At 39.5% G+C, this 23,505-nt stretch overlaps 1 protein-coding gene and 1 long non-coding RNA gene across 4 annotated transcripts in view; both read left to right on the plus strand.

Moving 5' to 3' along the window:
- LOC147998714 (uncharacterized) overlaps positions 1 to 22,947 on the plus strand; it is a 36,704-nt gene extending 13,757 nt beyond the window's left edge. The window contains exons 2-5 of the mRNA XM_087598469.1: positions 828 to 999; positions 1,260 to 1,424; positions 1,606 to 1,784; positions 22,853 to 22,947. Of these exons, the coding sequence (XP_087454595.1) occupies positions 848 to 999; positions 1,260 to 1,424; positions 1,606 to 1,784; positions 22,853 to 22,947 (591 nt within the window). The 5' untranslated portion in view covers positions 828 to 847. The remainder of the gene's footprint in view (positions 1 to 827; positions 1,000 to 1,259; positions 1,425 to 1,605; positions 1,785 to 22,852) is intronic.
- Positions 1 to 23,505, plus strand: part of LOC102550301 (uncharacterized) — a 191,783-nt gene that overhangs the window by 93,313 nt on the left and 74,965 nt on the right. The gene's annotated exons all lie outside the window — the stretch shown is intronic.

Raw genomic sequence — 23,505 nt, forward strand, 5'->3', positions numbered from 1 at the left:
AGTTTTATTTTCCTGTCTTTTTCTCTTACTCTAACTGGTATATCACTAGTGCTTAGATTGTTGGGCACATAGTAGATATTAATAGAATATATTGAATGAAGGAAGGAAATAAACTTAAAAAAATAGTCCCTTATATTTCAAACTACAGAAGAGAAAAACGTAATGAGAAAAAAAATTATAACATTTCCAAACTTTATGGGCTTTCATTGCCTGGTTTCCAGTGTCTTGGACCAGTTCATAGCAAAGCTGTATTTGAAAGACTTCAACCTTTAAAGAAGACTGTGGAATTGATGTGTTCATGGCAACCTTAAGTTTGAATATTGAGCTGACCTTCGGTGTTAAACATGGGTCTAATTTATTTGCTATTGCATTTTCCATATAATTCAGTTGATTTACAAGCTCATTTCTCATACTGTGTATTAAAATAAAAATCCAGTTACTTAGCAAAAAAGAAAAAAACGTTATTTTAGCACTCGTGCTCAACCAGAGATTGCATAGAACTCCAGAATTCGAGGTAGGCTGTGCACCTGTGGGTCTTCCCCAACTCTTGCCATGGTCTGTGGGACGCTAAACCATGCCAAGAAGCTTGGTAGGTAGATTGGGTCTGAGACCGTGGGAACTCGGTGGGTACACACAAGAGATGGCAGGCACCTCCCTGCCAAATTCCAGGTCTGAAATGTGTGCCCCACTTCCCACATAAGGAAATGTCACCTGTAGTCATGCAGGCCCAGAACAGAGTTCTCCATGCTAAGGAAGCATCTAGAGGGTTTAGCCAATAAGCCTTCCCTTCCCAGACATTCCTCCTTGCAAAGGGTATTTAATTTCAGGTTCACCCCGAGAAGTAGGTATGCATCCATTGTCCACAATGAACAACCAACAAACAGTTTGGAACCACGGACTGTCTCTGTCATCAAGGACTGTGTCTGTCATTGAGAACTGCCACGAGGAGAATGGAGATGGAGCAGGCCTTCGCCTACAGAGCTGCTGCCTAAACCCCCGGTAGAAGCCCCATCTGCACTCCCAGACTATTGCCATTACCTTCGCCAATGAGTTTGCCAGTAGCTCCCAGCCCTAGCCCCAGGCTAGACTCAGTCCTCAGCCCACTGATCACCAATGGCCCCAGCCTCCTTGAAGGTCCATTGACTCCTGACACTTCGTTCTTGACTTCTGTGTGGTTTTTCTAGCGCTGATTAGATGCCCGGAAGTTAGAGAATATCAGCTTTCCCTTTCCCACCTCCCAGACTGTGTTTTCCCGATAGGATAAGCAAAGTCAAACACCCCGAGTGTTCCTCCCCAAAGTCCCTGCCCTGTGGAAGGACAGGCACAACTGGCACCTACAATGTGGGGCACAGCCACAGAAGCGTACCCCAGCTGACAACCCACTCGAGTAGACCTACGTCAGAACTCCAGATTAACCAAGGACAGTAAGTAACCTCTAACGCTGCTTTACTCCCTGACCCTTTCTCCCTTTCTCCCTCTCTCCTGATCCAAATCCCTTGCCGCCCTCCGCTCTTGGCCCCCTGCCCCTTTGACTCTTCGTTGTGATCTCCAAATCTGATTTTAGCCTTAACTCGTCCTGCTACTACCCCGCGTTCATGATGGCAGTGCATGCACAGAGCTCTCTGCTGTCCCCTGCCTGCCAGCCCAATCCCAGGCCACAGTCCCAGCAACAGCCCTGCTGCCCAGCGCTCCTTGGTACAAGCCAAAAGGCAGATACCTGCTTGCCCTCTCACTCTGTCCAGCCTGTGCTGCTGCCACTGAGGCTAAGGAGAAAATGGAGCGAGGTATGGGTGTAATCTCACTCCCTCCAGCCCGGCCAATAAAGTCCCACCAAATCCCTTTGCCTCTTGTCTTTCTGCTCTTCTTCCAACGTGTACTCCTTCCGAGAATGCCAGCCAAGAAAAGCAAATGGAGAAAATGGAGTACTGCCTTCTAGAACACATAGCCATGGGGAGGCAGAGCAGAGCCCTCCCTGACTCCAATTAGGTGAAAAGAGCCCAACAAGAAACGACAATAGATCTCGCTGCTGAGAAACACTTAACCTAAAAATTGTCATCCTTCTTTAAATAAACGCCTATTTTTCTCCCTAGTATTCAGGCCTTTTAACCAAAAATTGTCCTAAAATTTTTTTAAATTTGTTTAAAATTTCTTTTAAGGTACCAAAATCTTATTTAATCTACTCCCACAGGTCAAACCAACAATACTGATAACCATTATTTAATTCTTACTGAACAACCAGTTTCCTTTAAAGACAAGCTGTTACTGCCTATCCCAGATACATAATGAAGATACTTCTTCCTAAGCCATGCTAAGCACATAAATCCTCAACTCTTCCCTCTGCTTTTCTTTATACAATAGGTAACTCCTGACTTAAAGGATGCCTTCCAGGACTAAATTCCTCAGCTCCTTTGCTTTTTCTAGGACCATAACAACAGACCATGATGTGCTCCCAAGCAAACTATTGCAGGCTTAATACACACTACCCACCCTGTGAGGATCCCATGCTGGAACTACACTCTTCTGTTACGTTTACTCTACAGGTTTATCTCTACAAAAGAAAAGAGACAGCACTGCCACCACACACCCAAACGGAGACGGACCTGCCATCTCCCTGGACCAGCCTGAGGAAATGAAACTGCCCTCATCTAGACACATCATCTGACTGAAGACTCTCGAGGCAAACAGACACCGAGACACACGAATTACAGCTGAAACCCACAGATGACAGAGTTAGGAACTTCCAGTGACAAATAAACTCTCTTGCCGAAGAAAAATGGCTCCTGAACTTGGGGAAATTTACCCGACAGTAAGGAGAACATGTTTATATTAATTAATCAAATATTGTTTAAAACCAGTGTTAATACCTTCACAAACTGTTCAATCTACTGAACAGTTAGTTAATTGGTTCAAGACAGTCCCTTGTCTCCCCAGCCCCAACTCCTTGTAACCCCTCTGGCCTGCGTTGTGTTTTATTTTGATGCTTCAGCCCCACCCAAAGTTTTCACTGCAAATAATACTACACAGTCACTCCAATGATACCTCTCCTCTAATAAAAATAAAAGTCCAGAACACATTGAATGGAATATCTGAAAGGAAACAGAAACCAATGAACAAAATCTCTATCAACAAAAGCAAACTCAGAAATTGGCACCGAGACGCCAAACCCAGATGCCTTAGAGGTCAGAATAAGAACACAATAAAGAATAGTCGAGCAATACATCACCACCAGAGCCCTACTACAGCGAGCCCTAGGTGTTCCAACAGAGCTGAAGCCCCCCCCCCCCAACGACCTTAAAACCAACTTTATGAAGATTATTGATGAAGAGAAAAATGAATAAATCCTTTAAAGAAACTGAGGAAAAGACAAACAAAACTGGAGGAAATGAATAAATCCCTTAAAGAAAGCCAAGGGAGATAAGAAACAAATAACTGGTTGAAGGAAATGGATAAAAATGGACATAGGAACAATTGGGAAAACAAACAGACTGAATTCTGGAAATAAAAATATAGGTAAGCAAATAAGGAACAGTAAAGAAAAGTATCACCAACAGAATATAAAAGATGGAAAAGAGAATCTCGGGTGTTGAAGACACAACAAAAGAAATAAATACATAGGTCAACGAAAATGTTACATTCCTGAAACAAAAAATCCTGAAACAAAAAAATCCAGAAAGTACTGGACACTATGAAAAGATCAAAATAAAAGTAACAGTAACAGAAGGAGAAGAATTCCAGCTCAAATGTCCAGAAAATACTTTCAACGAAAGCACAGAAATGTCTTTGAACATACGTACAAAAGTACAAGAATCTTACAGAACAGAAAACAGATTGACCCATAAAGCAAAATACCCTCATCGCATAACAATTAAGATGCTAAACATACAGAACAATGAAAGAATCATGAAAGGAAAAAAAAGGAGCTATTACAGATAAAGGCAGACCTACTAGACTCACACCCAAATTCTCAAAGGAAACTCTAAAAGTAAGAAAGGCCCAGACAGACGTCTCACATACTCTAAGAGACCACAGATTCTAGCCCAGACTACCATACTTACCAAAACTTGCAATCACCAAAAAAAGATAAAACAAGATATTTCATAATAAAAACAAAATGTATACAATATGTATGCAAAAATATAGCCCTACGGGCTGGGGATTTAGCTCAGTGGTAGAGCGCTTGCCTAGGAAGCGCAAGGCCCTGGGTTCGGTCCCCAGCTCCGAAAAAAAGAACCAAAAAAAAAAAATATAGCCCTACAGAAGGTGCTAGAAGAAGAACTCCAACCTGGGATTTACACCCATAAAAGCATAATTAATAAATAATCAAATTATCTCACACAAGCTATTCTAAAGAAGGGAAGTATGCACATACCAACACGTCCATCAACAACAACAGAACCCACAGGAATGAACAGTCATTGGTAATAAACATGAAAACACTCATTTCTCTGATAAAAAGACACAGACTAACAGAACAGATTAGAAAACAAAATATATTCTGCTCCATACAAAAAACACACCTCAAGATCAAAGACAGACATTACTTCAGAAGAAAAGGATAAGAAAAGATTTCTCAAGCAAACAGACATAAAAAACAAGCTGGTGTAACCACACTAATATTTAACAAGATAGACTTCAAACTAAAATTAATCAAAAGAGATGGGGAAGAACATATTAAGAACAGTTTATATTCATCAAAGTAAAAATCCACACAAATAATATATCAGTGCTTACCATGTATGCCCCAAACATAAGGGCACATACATTTGTAAAAGGAACTTTACTAAAACTTAAATCACATATTAAACCTCATATATTGATAGTGAGAGACGCAATACCCTTTATAAAAAGTTAAAATATTCAGAGAGGCATTAGAATTATGCCAAAGTTGTGGGCCAGAATATGGAATCTAAGGAAAGAGGTGCAGTTTGGAGCTGTTCAGAGGGCTTTAAGGAGTTGTGATGGTTTGTTTATGTTTGGTCCTGGGAGTGGCACTACTGGGAGGTGTGGCCCTGTTGGAGTAGGTGGGTCACTATGGGTGTGGGTTATAAGTCTCTCAGTCTAGCTGCGTGGGAGTCAGTACTCTGCTAGCAGCCTTCAGATGACGATGTAGAACTCTCAGCTCCTCCTGCACCATGCCTGCCTGGATGCTGTCATGTTCCTGCCTTGATGATAATGAACTGAACCTCTGAACGTGTAAGCCAGCCCCAATTAAAAGTTGTCCTTTTAAGACTTGCCTAGGTCATGGTGTCCATTCACAGCAGTAAAACCCTAACTAAGACAGGAGTGTTAGAGGGTAGTGGGTGGCATCTTACTTGGGATCCCTAAAACAGACTTGGCTTCTGAGAAAGCAGAAATCTGCCAACGTCGTAGGCTAGAATATTGAGACCAGGGATGGGATGCAGTTTAAGGCCGTTGGGTGTTCTTTAAAACTATATCTAACCATTTAGGAATCTTCACATTGATTTTCATAGTGGCTACACCAGTTTTCAATCCTACCAACAGTGAACAAGTATTTCCCTTTCCCCGCTTCGTGGCAGCATTTGTTATCATTCACTGTATTTTACTTAGCTATTTAGATAAGTGTGATAAAATGAAATGTCAAAGTACTTTTAATTTGTGTTTCCCTGACCATTAAGTAAGTTGAACATTTTTTTGAGCATTTCTCAACCATTTGTCATGCTTTTTTGGAAAAGTTTTGTTTAGTTTCAACCCCAATTTTTCATTGAGTATCTTTCTTTCTTCCTTCCTTCCTTCCTTCCTTCCTTCCTTCCTTCCTTCTTTTCATTCCTTCTTCTTTCTTCCTTGTGCTCATTTTTTTTTAGTTCTTTCTATATTGTAGCCACTAGCCCTCTGTCAGAATACAGCTCCTAAAGATAATTTCCCCTTCCGTAGGTCACATTTTCACTTGAACAGTGGTCCTTTGCTATACAGAGCTTCTTGGATTCATGAGACCCCAATTATTATTGTTGTTTATGGTGCCTAAATTATTAGGGTTCTGTTCAGAAAGTCCTTTTTCTGTGCTTATAAACTCAAGCATATGCTCAACTTACTGCTCTAATAGATCCAAATATTAGGTTCCATGTTGAAGTCTATGATGGTTTACATGAGAATGAATTACATAGGCTCATATATTTGAACATTGTTTGAAAATGATTAGGAAGGATGGCCTTGTGGAATAAGGTACATCATTAAGGCTTTGATGTTTCAAAAGACTCACTGAAAAAGATTCATGGGATTCCTGTGTTTGTTTGCTCTCTGTCTCTGTCTCTCTGCCTCTCTGTTTTGTTTCTGTCTGTCTCTCTGTCTTGCTGTCTGTCTCTCTAGCTCTCTGTCTGTCTCTCTCTGCATCTGTGTCTGTCTCTGCCTGTCTGTGTCTCTCTGTCTTTGTGTATCTCTCTGTCTGTCTCTGTCTCCCTCCCTCCCTCCCTCCCTCTCCCTCTCCTCTCTCTCTCTCTCTCTCTCTCTCTCTCTCTCTCTCTCTCTCTCTCTCTCACACACACACACACACACACACACATCTCATCTCTTCTTTCCCTCCTTCATGCTTGTGGATTAAAATGTAAACTCTCACCTATCCATTTGCCATAACCATAGTGGACTCTGACTCCTTAAATCCATAAGCCAAATTAAACACTTTATTTTATAAGTTCCCTTAGTCATGGTGTTGTATTACAACAATAGAACTAGGACATGATCCTTGATTGATTGGGAGTTGTGTTATGTTCAGGATGGGAGATAAAGATATGGTTTCCCTTTTCTGCATGTAGTTATACAGTTTCACCAATTATCAAAAAGTATTGTATTTCTTCTAACGTGTAATTTTTGGCTTCTCCATGAAAAAAATAGGTTTTAAAAATATGAACTGATATCTCAACTTTCTACTCTAATCAAATGATCAATTTGCTTGTTTTTATGCCAGTGCTATGATGCGTTAATTATTGTAGCTCTATAATATAGCTTAGAAATCAATGATTAAGATATTTCCAGCATTTCTTTTATTGTTCAGGATTGATTTGCTATTCGGGGTCATATGAATTTTTAGTTTATTTTATTTATTACTGGGAAAATTGTGTTGGATTTTTATGAGAATTAAATTGAATCTATAGATTGCTTTCATTAAGATGGCCATTTTTCACAAAATTGATCAAGTCAATCCATACGCATTGGTGGTCCTTCCATTTTCTGGAATCTTCTTTTATAAGTGTTTTAAAGTTTTTATAGAAAAAGCTTCCCTTCCTAGGCTGCATTTATTTCAAATTATTTTAAGGCTATTATGAATGGCATTACTCCCCTTATTTTTTCCTCAGGGTTTTTATTGGTGATATATCTTTTTGTGTGTTTATTTGTATCTTGCTGCCTTGTTTAATGTGTTTATCAGATTTATTAGTTTTCCAAAAGTGTCTGCATGACCATATTATTAGGTATATAATCAAATCACCTACAAATTAGGGTACAGCTATACATTAGGGTTCCTTATTTCCTGTTAGTGTTCCCTTAATTCACTTATGTTGTCTTACTAGTCTAGCTAAGACTTCAAGGGCTACACATGAGTGAATATCATTGTTTTCCTGATTTTAGTATAAATGTATTTTTTTCTACAGTTGGTTTCTATTGGTGGTGGCATGGTTGTATTGCTTTTATTATGTTTAGATATGACCCTACATCCCTGTAATTTCATAGACATTTATGATGAAGGACACTGGATTTTTGACAACAGCTTTTTTTCTGCATTTGATGTGGTTTCTATCCTTGCATCACTTTATGTAATGAATTGTGTTTACTGACTAGTGTATTTCAAACCATTTCCGAATCTCAAGTCAACTTGATCATGGTAGGTGATCATTTTGATATCTTCTTGATCTTACTTTGCATGTATTTTTTGAGATATTTTACACCAAATTTCATCAGAAATACCATAATATAGTTTTGTTTTTGTTGTGTCTTTATATGGTTTTTGTATAATGGTACTTCTTGTTCCTTTACAAAAAGATTTGGAAGCATTTCTACATTTTGACTTTATGGAATCATTTAAGAAGTGTTGGTGTCGTTACTTTGAATGCCTCGTAGAGATCTGTGTTGATCCATTTGCACCTGGTCCTTTTGTAATAGGAAGATTTTAATTACAGCTTCCATTTCATTGGCTGTTACAGGTATATTGCAAGTTAGGTATTTCATTTGGATTAACTTAAGTATATCATATGCATCTAGAAATTTACCCTTTTCTTTCACCTCTTCCAGCTTACTGGTATTTTTAATGTCCTTGAAATTCTCTAAATGTCCTTAATGTCATATCATGTCTATATCTTTATCTCCAACTTTATTGATTTCTATATTCTTTTCCTTTCTTTGCCTTGTGCTAATCTTTTTTTTTTTTATTAACTTGAGTATTTCTTATATACATTTCGAGTGTTATTCCCTTTCCCGGTTTCCGGGCAAACATCCCCCTCCCCCCTCCCCTTCCTTATGGGTGTTCCCCTCCCAACCCTCCCCCCATTGCCGCCCTCCCCCCATAGACTAGTTCACTGGGGGTTCAGTCTTAGCAGGACCCAGGGTTTCCCCTTCCACTGGTGCTCTTACTAGGATATTCATTGCTACCTATGGGGTCAGAGTCCAGGGTCAGTCCATGTATAGTATTTAGGTAGTGCCTTAGTCCCTGGAAGCTCTGGTTGCTTGACATTGTTGTACTTTTGGGGTCTCGAGCCCCTTCAAGCTCTTCCAGTACTTTCTCTGATTCCTTCAACGGGGGACCTATTCTCAGTTCAGTGGTTTGCTGCTGGCATTCGCCTCTGTATTTGCTGTATTCTGGCTGTGTCTCTCAGGAGAGATCTACATCCGGCTCCTGTCGGTCTGCACTTCTTTGCTTCATCCATCTTGTCTAATTGGGTGGCTGTATATGTATGGGCCACATGTGGGGCAGGCTCCGAATGGGTGTTCCTTCAGTCTCTGTTTTAATCTTTGCCTCTCCCTTCCCTGCCAAGGGTATTCTTTTTCCTCATTTAAAGAAGGAGTGAAGCATTCACATTTTGATCATCCGTCTTGAGTTTCGTTTGTTCTAGGGATCTAGGGTAATTCAAGCATTTGGGCTAATAGCCACTTATCAATGAGTGCATACCATGTATGTCTTTCTGTGATTGGGTTAGCTCACTCAGGATGATATTTTCCAGTTCCAACCATTTGCCTATGAATTTCATAAACTCGTTGTTTTTGATAGCTGAGTAATATTCCATTGTGTAGATGTACCACATTTTCTGTATCCATTCCTCTGTTGAAGGGCATCTGGGTTCTTTCCAGCTTCTGGCTATTATAAATAAGGCTGCGATGGACATAGTGGAGCACGTGTTTCTTTTATATGTTGAGGCATCTTTTGGGTATATGCCCAAGAGAGGTATAGCTGGATCCTCAGGAAGTTCAATGTCCAATTTTCTGAGGAACCTCCAGACTGATTTCCAGAATGGTTTTACCAGTCTGCAATCCCACCAACAATGGAGGAGTGTTCCTCTTTCTCCACATCCTCGCCAGCATCTGCTGTCACCTGAGTTTTTGATCTTAGCCATTCTCACTGGTGTGAGGTGAAATCTCAGGGTTGTTTTGATTTGCATTTCCCTTATGACTAAAGATGTTGAACATTTCTTTAGGTGTTTCTCAGCCATTTGGCATTCCTCAGCTGTGAATTCTTTGTTTAGCTCTGAACCCCATTTTTTAATAGGGTTATTTGTTTCCCTGCGGTCTAACTTCTTGAGTTCTTTGTATATTTTGGATATAAGGCCTCTATCTGTTGTAGGATTAGTAAAGATCTTTTCCCAATCTGTTGGTTGCCGTTTTGTCCTAACCACAGTGTCCTTTGCCTTACAGAAGCTTTGCAGTTTTATGAGATCCCATTTGTCGATTCTTGATCTTAGAGCATAAGCCATTGGTGTTTTGTTCAGGAAATTTTTTCCAGTGCCCATGTGTTCCAGATGCTTCCCTAGTTTTTCTTCTATTAGTTTGAGTGTGTCTGGTTTGATGTGGAGGTCCTTGATCCACTTGGACTTAAGCTTTGTACAGGGTGATAAGCATGGATCGATCTGCATTCTTCTACATGTTGCCCTCCAGTTGAACCAGCACCATTTGCTGAAAATGCTATCTTTTTTCCATTGGATGGTTTTGGCTCCTTTGTCAAAAATCAAGTGACCATAGGTGTGTGGGTTCATTTCTGGGTCTTCAATTCTATTCCATTGGTCTATCTGTCTGTCTCTGTACCAATACCATGCAGTTTTTATCACTATTGCTCTGTAATACTGCTTGAGTTCAGGGATAGTGATTCCCCCTGAAGTCCTTTTATTGTTGAGGATAGCTTTAGCTATCCTGGGTTTTTTGTTATTCCAGATGAATTTGCAAATTGTTCTGTCTAACTCTTTGAAGAATTGGATTGGTATTTTGATGGGGATTGCATTGAATCTGTAGATTGCTTTTGGTAAAATGGCCATTTTTACTATATTAATCCTGCCAATCCATGAGCATGGGAGATCTTTCCATCTTCTGAGGTCTTCTTCAATTTCTTTCCTCAGTGTCTTGAAGTTCTTATTGTACAGATCTTTTACTTGCTTGGTTAAAGTCACACCGAGGTACTTTATATTATTTGGGTCTATTATGAAGGGTGTCGTTTCCCTAATTTCTTTCTTGGCTTGTTTCTCTTTTGTATAGAGGAAGGCAACTGATTTATTTGAGTTAATTTTATACCCAGCCACTTTGCTGAAGTTGTTTATCAGCTTTAGTAGTTCTCTGCTGGAACTTTTGGGATCACTTAAATATACTATAATGTCATCTGCAAATAGTGATATTTTGACCTCTTCTTTTCCGATCTGTATCCCTTTGATCTCCTTTTGTTGTCTGATTGCTCTGGCTAGAACTTCAAGAACTATATTGAATAAGTAGGGAGAGAGTGGACAGCCTTGTCTAGTCCCTGATTTTAGTGGGATTGCTTCAAGTTTCTCTCCATTTAGTTTAATGTTAGCAACTGGTTTGCTGTATATGGCTTTTACTATGTTTAGGTATGGGCCTTGAATTCCTATTCTTTCCAGGACTTTTATCATGAAGGGGTGTTGAATTTTGTCAAATGCTTTCTCAGCATCTAATGAAATGATCATGTGGTTCTGTTCTTTCAGTTTGTTTATATAATGGATCACGTTGATGGTTTTCCGTATATTAAACCATCCCTGCATGCCTGGGATGAAGCCTACTTGATCATGGTGGATGATTGTTTTGATGTGCTCTTGAATTCGGTTTGCCAGAATTTTATTGAGTATTTTTGCGTCGATATTCATAAGGGAAATTGGTCTGAAGTTCTCTTTCTTTGTTGTGTCTTTGTGTGGTTTAGGTATAAGAGTAATTGTGGCTTCATAGAAGGAATTCGGTAGGGCTCCATCTGTTTCAATTTTGTGGAATAGTTTGGATAATATTGGTATGAGGTCTTCTATGAAGGTTTGATAGAATTCTGCACTAAACCTGTCTGGACCTGGACTCTTTTTGGTTGGGAGACCTTTAATGACTGCTTCTATTTCCTTAGGAGTTATGGGGTTGTTTAACTGGTTTATCTGTTCCTGATTTAACTTCGATACCTGGTATCTGTCTAGGAAATTGTCCATTTCCTGAAGATTTTCAAATTTTGTTGAATATAGGTTTTTATAGTAAGATCTGATGATTTTTTTGAATTTCCTCTGAATCTGTAGTTATGTCTCCCTTTTCATTTCTGATTTTGTTAATTTGGACGCACTCTCTGTGTCCTCTAGTTAGTCTGGCTAAGGGTTTATCTATCTTGTTGATTTTCTCAAAGAACCAACTTTTGGTTCTGTTGATTCTTTCTATGGTCCTTTTTGTTTCTACTTGGTTGATTTCAGCTCTGAGTTTGATTATTTCCTGCCTTCTACTCCTCCTGGGTGTATTTGATTCTTTTTGTTCTAGAGCTTTTAGGTGTGCTGTCAAGCTACTGACATATGCTCTTTCCTGTTTCTTTCTGCAGGCACTCAGCGCTATGAGTTTTCCTCTTAGCACAGCTTTCAATGTGTCCCATAAGTTTGAGTATGTTGTATCTTCATTTTCATTAAATTCTAAAAAGTTTTTAATTTCTTTCTTTATTTCTTCCTTGACCAGGTTATCATTGAGTAGAGCATTGTTCAATTTCCACGTATATGTGGGCATTCTTCCCTTATTGTTATTGAAGACCAGTTTTAGGCCGTGGTGGTCCGATAGCACGCATGGGATTATTTCTATCTTTCTGTACCTGTTGAGGCCCGTTTTTTGACCAATTATATGGTCAATTTTGGAGAAAGTACCATGAGGAGCTGAGAAGAAGGTATATCCTTTTGCTTTAGGATAGAATGTTCTATAAATATCCGTTAAGTCCATTTGGCTCATGACTTCTCTTAGTCTGTCGACATCACTGTTTAATTTCTGTTTCCATGATCTGTCCATTGATGAGAGTGGGGTGTTGAAATCTCCCACTATTATTGTGTGAGGTGCAATGTGTGTTTTGAGCTTTAGTAAGGTTTCTTTTACGTATGTAGGTGCCCTTGTATTTGGGGCATAGATATTTAGGATTGAGAGTTCATCTTGGTGGATTTTTTCCTTTGATGAATATGAAGTGTCCTTCCTTATCTTTTTTGATGACTTTTAGTTGGAAATTGATTTTATTTGATATTAGAATGGCTACTCCAGCTTGCTTCTTCTGACCATTTGCTTGGAAAGTTGTTTTCCAGCCTTTCACTCTGAGGTAGTGTCTGTCTTTGTCTCTGAGGTGTGTTTCCTGTAGGCAGCAGAATGCAGGGTCCTCGTTGCGTATCCAGTTTGTTAATCTATGTCTTTTTATTGGGGAGTTGAGGCCTTTGATATTGAGAGATATTAAGGAATAGTGATTATTGTTTCCCTTTATATTCATATTTGGATGTGAGGTTATGTTTGTGTGCTTTCATTCTCTTTGTTTTGTTGCCAAGATGATTAGTTTCTTGCTTCTTCTAGGGTATAGCTTGCCTCCTTATGTTGGGCTTTACCATTTATTATCCTTTGTAGTGCTGGATTTGTAGAAAGATATTGTGTAAATTTGGTTTTGTCATGGAATATCTTGGTTTCTCCATCAATGTTAATTGAGAGTTTTGCTGGATACAGTAACCTGGGCTGGCATTTGTGTTCTCTTAGGGTCTGTATGACATCAGTCCAGGATCTTCTGGCCTTCATAGTTTCTGGCGAGAAGTCTGTTGTGATTCTGATAGGTCTCCCTTTATATGTTACTTGACCTTTTTCCCTTACTGCTTTTAATATTCTTTCTTTATTTTGTGCGTTTGGTGTTTTGACAATTATGTGACGGGAGGTGTTTCTTTTCTGGTCCAATCTATTTGGAGTTCTGTAGGCTTCTTGTATGTCTATGGGTATCTCTTTTTTTAGGTTAGGGAAGTTTTCTTCTATGATTTTGTTGAAGATATTTACTGGTCCTTTGAGCTGGGAGTCTTCACTCTCTTCTATACCTATTATCCTTAGGTTTGATCTTCTCATTGAGTCCTGGATTTCCTGTATGTTTTGGACCAGTAGCTTTTTCCGCTTTACATTATCTTTGACAGTTGAGTCAATGATTTCTATGGAATCTTCTGCTCCTGAGATTCTCTCTTCCATCTCTTGTATTCTGTTGGTGAAGCTTGTATCTACAGCTCCTTGTCTCTTCTTTTGGTTTTCTATATCCAGGGTTGTTTCCATGTGTTCTTTCTTGATTGCTTCTATTTCCATTTTTAATTCCTTCAACTGTTTGATTGTGTTTTCCTGGAATTCTTTCAGGGATTTTTGCGATTCCTCCTGTAGGCTTCTACTTGTTTATTAATGTTTTCCTGTGTTTCCCTAAGTGTGTTCATGTCTTTCTTGAAGTCCTCCAGCATCATGATCAAATATGATTTTGAAACTAGATCTTGCTTTTCTGGTGTGTTTGGATATTCCATGTTTGTTTTGGTGGGAGAATTGGGCTCCGATGATGGCATGTAGTCTTGGTTTCTGTTGCTTGGGTTCCTGTGCTTGCCTCTCGCCATCAGATTATCTCTAGTGTTACTTTGTTCTGCTATTTCTGACAGTGGTTCGACTGTCCTATAAGCCTGTGTGTCAGGAGTGCTGTAGACCTGTTTTCTCTTTCAGTCAGTTATGGGGACAGAGTGTTCTGCTTTCGGGCGTGTAGTTTTTCCTCTCTACAGGTCTTCAGCTGTTCCTGTGGGCCTGTGTCTTGAGTTCACCAGGCAGCTTTCTTGCAGCAGAAAATTTGGTCTTACCTGTGGTCCTGAGGCTCAAGTTCGCTCGTGGGGTGCTGCCCAGGGGCTCTCTGCAGAGGCAGCAACCAGGAAGACCTGTGCCGCCCCTTCCGGGAGCTTCAGTGCACCAGGGTTCCAGATGGTCTTTGGCTTTTTCCTCTGGCGTCCGAGATGTGTGTGCAGGGAGCAGTCTCTTCTGGTTTCCCAGGCTTGTCTGCCTCTCTGAAGGTTTAGCTCTCCCTCCCACGGGATTTGGGTGCAGAGAACTGTTTATCCGGTCTGTTTCTTTCAGGTACCGGCGGTGTCTCAGGCAGGTGTCCTGCCGCTCCTGGGCCCTCCCCCACGGTAGCCCAGAGGCCTTATACAGTTTCCTCTTGGGCCAGGGATGTGGGCAGGGGTGAGCAGTGTTGGTGGTCTCTTCCGCTCTGCAGCCTCAGGAGTGCCCACCTGACCAGGCGTTTGGGTCTCTCTCTCACCGGGTTTGGGAGCAGAGAGCTGCTGCGGGCCGGGATCCGCGGGTGTGGGACTTCCGGTAAACACAGAATGTGCCCGGTCCTAGAGGAATTCTGCTTCCGTGTGTCCCAAGCTCACCAGGCAGCTTTCTTGCAGCAGAAAATTTGGTCTTACCTGTGGTCCCGAGGCTCAGGTTCGCTCGTGGGGTGCTGCCCAGGGCGCCTTGTGCTAATCTTGATAGTCTTCTCAAATCACCAACCGTTTCATTGAATTTCTAATTTTTCACTTACATTTCATTAATTCCAGCATTGATTTTGTTGACCTCTTTCTATTTATCATAATAGGGTATTGCTTCACCTTGTTTTTCAAGGCCCTCAGATGTACTATTTATTTATTTGATATCTCTCAGTTTTTGATGGAGGTGCATAGTGTTATAAAGCTTCTTAGAATGGCTTGTTATATTCAATAGATTTAGAATACCGTGCTTTTATTTTAACTCAATTCTAGAATGTTTTGAGTTTCTCTATTTATATCTTCCTTGACACAACTATCATTCAGAAATGTGCTGTTTCATTTCCTTGGTTTTGTGTGCTCTCTGTAGTTTTTATTACTGTCGCTATCTAGCTTTATTATACTTTCATACATTTGGCATGATATTATTTCAACTTTTTTCAATCTCTATTGTAATATTGTAGCATAATATATGGTTACATTCAAAGAATTTTCCAAAATTTGCCAAAAAAATCATGTATTCTTTAACTTTGAGTAAATTATTCTATAGCTATTTGTGAGGACTTATTTGATTGTGATGTCATTGAATTTGGATATTTCTCTAATCAGATCTCATTTTCCTGGATGACTAGTTATTGGAAAAAGTGAGGTGCTGAGGTTACCACAATAATTGTATTTCCACTAATCTGTAGCTTTAGATATAATAGCATTTTTAATTGTGATTTGTGATACACACACACACACACACACACACACACACATATATATATATATATATATATATATATATATATATAGAGAGAGAGAGAGAGAGAGAGAGAGAGAATTTTAAGATCCTATTAGTAGATTTTTTTTTTATTTACTGAGCATGAAATGTCCTTCCTCATCTATTTTGACTAGCTTTGATTTGAAGACTGTGTTTTTACCTTATGTTGAATGGCTATGCCTTCTTGGCTTTTAGTTACCTGTGGTTGCACGACTTTTCTTTCATTTAATCCTCTAATTTATAGTTGATGGTGAGGTAGGATTTTTAGAGGCAAAAATATGGATTCATTTTTTCCTACCCCAATATGTTGTCCGTATCTCTTTCTTGAGAAATAGAGATAATTACTATTATGAATTATTGTTGATGTAATAATTCATAATACATCATAATTGTTGATGAGTGACATCTGGCTTCCTTCCAGCTTCTGGCTACTATAAATATGGCTGCTATGGATGTAGTGGACTATGTGTTCTTGTTATATGTTGGAGCATCTTTTGGGTATATGACCAGGAGTGGTATAGCTGGGTTCTTAGGAAGTACTATGTCCAATTGTCTGAGGAACTGCAACAGTGGTTTCCAGAGTGGTTGTATTGGCTTACAATCCACCAACAGTGGAGGAATGTTCTTTCTCCACACCCTTGCCAGCATCTGTTGTCACCTGAGTTTTTGATCTTACAGTTCTTGGATTCTCTGGAGCCCATCTTCTTGAGTTCTGTGTATATATTGGATATTAGCACTCTATCAGCTGTAGGATTGGTAAATGTCTTTATCAATCTTGCTTGCCATATGTCCTAATGACAGTGTCTTTTGCCTTACAGAAGCTTTGCGATTTTAAGAGGTCCCATTTATCAATTGTTTTTCTTAGAACATAAGCCACGGATATTCTGTTCAGGAAATTTTCCCCAGTGCTCATGTATTCGAGGCTCTTCCTCACTTTCTCTTCTATTAGTGTAAGTGTATCTGGATTTGTGTGTAGGTCCTTGACCCACTTGGACTCAAGCTTTGTACAGGGAGATAAGAATGAATCAATTTGCATTCTTCTCCATGCTGGTCTCCAGTTGAACCAGTAGCATTTGTTTAAAATGCTTTTTTTTTCCATGGAGGGCTTTAGCTATTTTGTCAAAGATCAAGGGACCATAGGTATGTGGGTTCATTTCTGGGTCTTCAGTTCTTTTCCATTGATCTACCTGCCTGGCTCCATACAAATGCCATACAATTTTTATCACTATTTCTCTGTAATACAGCTTGAGGTCAGGGATGATGATTCCCCCTGAAGTTCTTTTATTGTTGAGAATAGTTTTTGCTATCCTGAGATTTTGCTGTTCCAAATGAATTTGTATATTGCTCTTTTGAAATCTATGAAGAATTTTGATGGGTATTGCATTGAATCTGTAGATTACTTTTGGCAAGACAGCCATTTTTACTATATTAATCCTGCCAGTCCATGAGCACAGGAGATCTTCCCATCTTCTGAGATCTTCAATTTCTTTCTTCAGAGACTTGAAGTTATTGTGATACAGATCTTTTACTTACTTGGTTAAAGTCACACCAAGATATTTTATATTATTCGTGACTTTTGTGATGGGTGTCATTTCCCTAATTTCTTTCTCAGCCTGTTTATCCTTTGAGTAGAGTGAGGCTACTGATTTGTTTGAGTTAATTTTATATCCAGCCACTTTGCTTACGTTTATCAGGCTTAGTAGTGCTCTGGTGGAAGTTTTGGGGTCACTTACATATACTATTATATCATCTGCAAATAGTGATATTTTGACTTCTTCCTTTCCAATTTATATCTCTTTGACCTCCTTTTGTTGTCTAATTGCTCAGGCTAGGATTTTGAGTACTATATTGAATAAGCAGAGAGACAGTGGTCAGCCTTATCTACTCCCTGATTTTAGTGGTATTGCTTCAAGTTTCTCTCCACTTAGTTTGATGTTGGCTACTAGTTTGCTGTATATTGCTTTTACTATGTATAGATATGGATTTTAAATTCCTGATTTTTGAAGACTTTTATCATGAAGTGGTTTTGAACTTTGTCAAATGCTTCCTCAGCATCTAATAGGATGATCATGTGGTTTTTTTCTGTGGGTTTGTTTATATAGTGGATTATATTGAATGATTTCTATATATTGTACCATTCCTGAATCCCTGGGATAAAGCCTACTTGATCATGATGTGTAATTGTTTTTGATGTGTTCTTGGATTTGGTTTGTGGGAAATTTATTGAGTATTACTCAGCTATTAAAAACAATGACTTCATGAAATTCTTAGGCAAATGAATGTAACTAAAAATTATCATCCTGAGTGAGGTAACCCAATCACAAAAAAAGCATGGTATGCACTCACTGCTAAGTAGATATTAACCCAAAAGCTCAGAATATCCAAGATACAATTTACAGACCACATGACGCTCAAGAAGAAGAAAGACCAAAGTGTGGATGCTTCACTCCTTCTTAGAAAAGGCAACAAAATACTCACAGAAGGAAATACAAAGACAAAGTGTGGAGTAGAGACTGAAGGAAAGGCCATCCACAGACTGCCACATATGGGGATCCATCCCACATTCAGTTACCAAACACAGGCACTATTAAGGATACCAAGAAGTACATGCTGACAGGAGTCTTATATAGTTGTCTCGTGAGAGGATCATCCAGAGCCTGACAAACGCAGAGGTGGATGCTCGCAGCCAACCATTGGACTGAGAATGGGGTCCCCAATGGAGGAGTTAGAGAAAGGACTGAGATAGATGAGGGGGATTGCAACCTCATTGGAAGAGCAACCACCTAGATACCCCAGAGCTCCCACAGACTAAACAACCAACCAAAGAATACACATGGAGCAATCATGGCTCTAGCTGCATATGTAGCAGAGGATGGTCTTGTTGGGCATAAGTGGGAGGAGAAGCCGTTGGTCCTGTAAAGGCTCAATTTCCCCAGTGTAGAGGAATGCCAGTGAAGGAAGGCAGAAGGGAGTGGGTGAGTTGGTGGGGGAGCACCCTTATAGAGGCAGTGGGTGAGGAGATGGAATAGTGTATTTCCAGAGGAGAAACAGGAAAGAGGGATAATATTTGAAATGTAGATAAAGAAAATATCCAATAAAAAAGTTGTTTGTGGGACCATGAAAGACACCCTGGTTCCAGGTTGAGGAGGTTTAAAACCCTCATGATCCTGAAAGGGACAGTAAGTGTTTCACATGACTCCCACGAACCCAGGCCAATCACTAGCTTCAGCCCTCCATAGATTTCTGGCCATCAGTCACATAAGGGCAATGCCCCAAGCCCCTCTACAGGTAGAGGATGTGACCATAGGGCACGTAGGCTCAAGACAGATCTCCATTATAATGAGGTACCCAAAGGCCTGTAGGCTTAGCCAGTAGCCTTTTAATCCCAGACACTCCTCCCAAAAAATGTATTTAATCTCAGGTCCACTCTGAGGAATGGGGTACAGTTTTATTCATCTGCTTTCTGCCATGACAATAAATGCCTTAAAACCATGGTCTGTCTCTTTTCATCATGATGTGCCATGTGGATATGTAGAGAAGCCCTTTGCCCACAGAGCCGCCGTCTAATCTCTCGTAGAAGGCCTCGCTGAGCTCCCAGCAACTTCTACCACCAAACCTGCAGCCCAACACCTGCCAGGCAACAGTTTGGGTAAGTGTGGTCAACTTCCCTTGTCCTGCCTCCCCAAGCAGGCTAGCCCTGTGGTGGAGTGGATGGAGGACTTCCATACTAACCCTACAATGGGAACCAGTTATAATCCTACAATTGTTGAACAATGTACATTAATTAATTTTGTAGTATTTGCTTAGACCTTTTGGATTTACAGTCATGTCTTTACTGCTCCTTCAGTATCAATAGATATTTTTGCTAGGTGTAGTAGTCTGTAGGGACAGATGTGCTCTTTCAGAACTTTAAATACATCTTTTGAAGCCCTCCTGGTTTTAATTGTTTTCTGTCAAATAAACAGGTGTTGTTCTAACAGGCTTGCCTTCCTACATGACTCAGTATTTCTCCCTTAGAACTTCTCTTTCTTTCCTGTGTGTGTTTCTCTTCTGGTACTTCTATTCTGCATGCCTCCTGTACTTAAAAGGGAGTTTTTTTTCTAGGTCAGTAATATTTTCTTGTATGATTTATTGGAAATATTCTCCATGCCTTTACTATGTCTTTCTTCTCCTGTGACTGTGCCCACAATCTGAAGATGAAGTTATTTTGAGTCCAGAATTCTTCCATACTCTTTTCCTTTTGGAAAATTATTGTGGACCTTTACTTATTGACCCAATTCCTCTACCTTATCTTCTAGCTTGATTCTCATCTCTCCATGATATATTCTATTAATAAGGCTTTACTCTGAGTTTATTTAATTGACTTATTATGATTTCACTTTCGGAATCATTTCATTTTAGCCTTTCTTTAGCAATCCATTTCTTTAAGTCATACTTCCTATATTAGATTAACTTTCTTAATTTATTATTCTCTGTTTTTTCTTCTCCTGGAACATGTTCATGTCTTCATTGAGTTCTTTGAACATACTTATAATTACTTTTAAATTCACTCTTGAGATGTTTTTCCAGGTATTTTTCATTAGTTTTTATTATCGTACTAGTAGTGCTTCGTGGGAGACATGCTGTCTTGAATTTTCAGGCTGCTCCTGTTTGGACATTAGGACTTTGGTATTTGTTGTAATTTCTTAGAGTCTTTCTTTTTCTCTTTCTCTTCCTTCCTTCCTTTCCTTCTTTCTTTCTTTCCTCATTCCTTCATTTTTTCTTCCTTCTTGATTTCTTTTTTTTTGTTCAAAACATCTTTACTCTTTCAATGGAGACATTTATTAAATTCTAGGGAGAATGAAGTCACTGTAGGGTTGATTTGCCTGTCTTCCTCTGTGGGGTTGGTACAAGAAGTTTCAGAGGTACAGTTAGGCTTAAGTAGTGAAGCCAAAGTCCCTTATTTGCTGCAGGAGCCCTGAAGTTCTGGGCTTCTGGATAAAAATATCTGAGAGCTATTGGTAGATGGGGTATAGGTAACTCATTGTCAGCTCCTGTATTCTAGGAGCTGTAGGTGGCCATAATCAGGGAAAGCTGCAGTTTCTCACCTGGTACAAGAGGTTCACAGGCTATGTAGCCATCCTAAGCAGAAAAAGCCATGGACTCTCACTTATGGCAGAACCATGAAAGCTGGACTTTGGGAGCAAAATTCCTGGAAGCAGTAGGTGGGTCTAGTAAAGGAAACCAATGGCCAGTCACTGAAGCATAATTCCAAAATGATATAAATGGGTCTAAGCAAGAGAGGCCTTGTGTGGTTTGGAATTCTTATAAAACTTGTCTATCTGCACATTGAAAAGCAAGATAAACATTCTCTGTTTCTTGAGATATTGGTATATCCAAATTATTGATTAAAAAGGAGTAAAAATTCAAGTTCTAGGTTATACGAAATGTATAGATAAATGAAGTGACATCACAACTATTAAGATTTTCACTGTATATTGTCTTTTATGTAGGTCCTTAAACTTGTTTGCATGTTTTAATTTTTTGAAATTCTATTATTTTGATGAGGCTTAACAATGAATCCAATAGAGAATTAAATCCAATACACATATAAAATCACACTTAACATTAATATATACATAACTTTCATATGTACTATATTCCTATATTATACATATTTATACTTCTACACATAGCTCTAATCTAATAAGATAAAGCAAAAGTACACAAATGTTTACAAATATTTTAATGGTTTCTATGCAATTGAACAGTTTATGTAGGCAGTATGAGGACTTCTGAAAGTCTCAGGATGTTGCCATGGAAACACAATTTTAGAGATGCTCTACAAAGTGGTAGGCTGGTTATACAGTTCACACACTTCATTTTAAAATTAGTAGAAGGAGTCAGCCTGAGGGTTGAGGCATGTTGAGAGGAGGAAGCTTCATATCATGGGCTTGTTCCACACTAGTTGTTAGGCTGGGCTGGTCCTGGCTGGTTGCTCCTGCCATATTGACACAGCCAGCAGTTCTTCCTGAGGACTTCTTAGTGTTAGGAAGCCAGGAGGTGATTTATAGCATGGCAGTTCAATGATTCTTGCCAAAGGTTAATAGTTATGAACTTCATAGTGGAGAAATGTAATTATGCATTTTTCTGCATCTGGGAGGACTCAGCCCAGAAGGACTCAGTAAAGATAATAGGCTGGCATTTTAACACTCTGCTGTGAGCCATTAGTGAAAAATACGTGGGAGATTAATGGTGTTTGCATCTTTATTAACTCGCAATGAAATATAATAGCAATTTCATTAAAATATATTGCTAAAATTGATGGCAAGAAGAATGTAGTCTAAAAAACAGTGATGCTGTGAGAGTCCAGGGCTGCTTATTTGGTTACCATGGAAACTGTAATTTAAAAGAAAAGCAAACACCACCATCACCACCACTATCACAACCACCACCACCACCACCACTGTTTTATGATACAGTGAAAATTCTAAATTATAAATTATCTTGCTAACTAATTTCAAGTTCAGTCTTTTTAAAGGAAAGTGTTATTTTTAACTTCCTTTCTAAAAATGAAATTTCAGATTCTTAATAGAATTAGCACTGCAAATTTCAGGACAATGGAAATTTTAGAGTAGTCTGGATATCAAAAGGCAATCGTTCTCTTGCAGGACAGGTACCTCTGACCATACCCTCTAAAGCATTATCTCCCTTCTCAGAGCTGGAAAATTTGCTATTTTCATAGAAATTTAACACCCTTCCAGTTTCTGGCTGCACCCAAAGCTGACCTGGTTCTGTCTGGCTCTCTGTATCCAAATCCCATGGGGGAGAGAGGTGGACTCTCAGAAGTGCAGAAAATCCTGAGAGCTCAGGGAAGACCACCACTTCTGCTCACAATCTTGGCCCAAGAGGAACCTACCTAGAGCCCTCTAGACACAGGAACCTAAAAGCAGTCAGGGACAGGATTCTTCTGTTTTCTGCCTAAGCCCAGAGCTGAAAGCCAGTGGCCAGGAGCACTCACATACCTGAGAGAAGAGGTAAGTCCACCAATTCTGCTCTGAGGGGCCCACCTGGACACATGAAACTAGGAGCACTCTGGAACAGGACACTTCCAGTTTCTGCCTGTGCCTAAAGCTGACCCAGTCCTACAGCTCTCTGTATTCAGATCCCACTGGGAGAAAGCCAGTTTCCATGAGTGCTGACTCACAGGCTTACAAGAGGTGCAAGCCATTGTGGAGACAACAAGACAAGCTAACCTGATGGCGAGAGGCAAGAACAGGTTTCTAAACAAAAGAAACCAAGACTATTTGGCATCATCAGAGCCAAGTGCTCCCACCAAACTAGATACTGGATATCCCAACACACCAGAAAAGCAAGATTTGAATTTAAAAATCATGTCTCATGATGATGATTGAAGACTTTAAGAAGGACATAAATAACTCCCTTAAAGAAATGCAGGACAACACTGGTAAATAAGTAGAAGCTCTTAAAGAGGAAACACAAAAAACCCTTAAAGAGTTACAGGAAAACCCAACCAAACAGGTGAAGGAATTGAACAATTCCATCCAGGATCTAAAAAATGGAATTAGAAACAATAAAGAAATCACAAAGGTAGATAACCCTGGAGATAGAAAACAGAGGAAAAAGATTTGGAGTCATAGATGCAAGCATCACCAACAGACTACAAGAAATGGAAGAGAGAATCTCAGGGTCAAAGGATACCAGAAAACATTGACACAACTATCAAAAAAAAATGTAAAACTCAAAAAGACCCTAACCCAAAACATAAAGAAAATTCAGAACAAAACCTAAGGATAA

The sequence above is a fragment of the Rattus norvegicus genome, chromosome 20 (genome assembly GCF_021556685.1).
Source record: "Rattus norvegicus strain SHRSP/BbbUtx chromosome 20, alternate assembly SHRSP_T2T, whole genome shotgun sequence".
Taxonomy (NCBI): domain Eukaryota; kingdom Metazoa; phylum Chordata; class Mammalia; order Rodentia; family Muridae; genus Rattus; species Rattus norvegicus.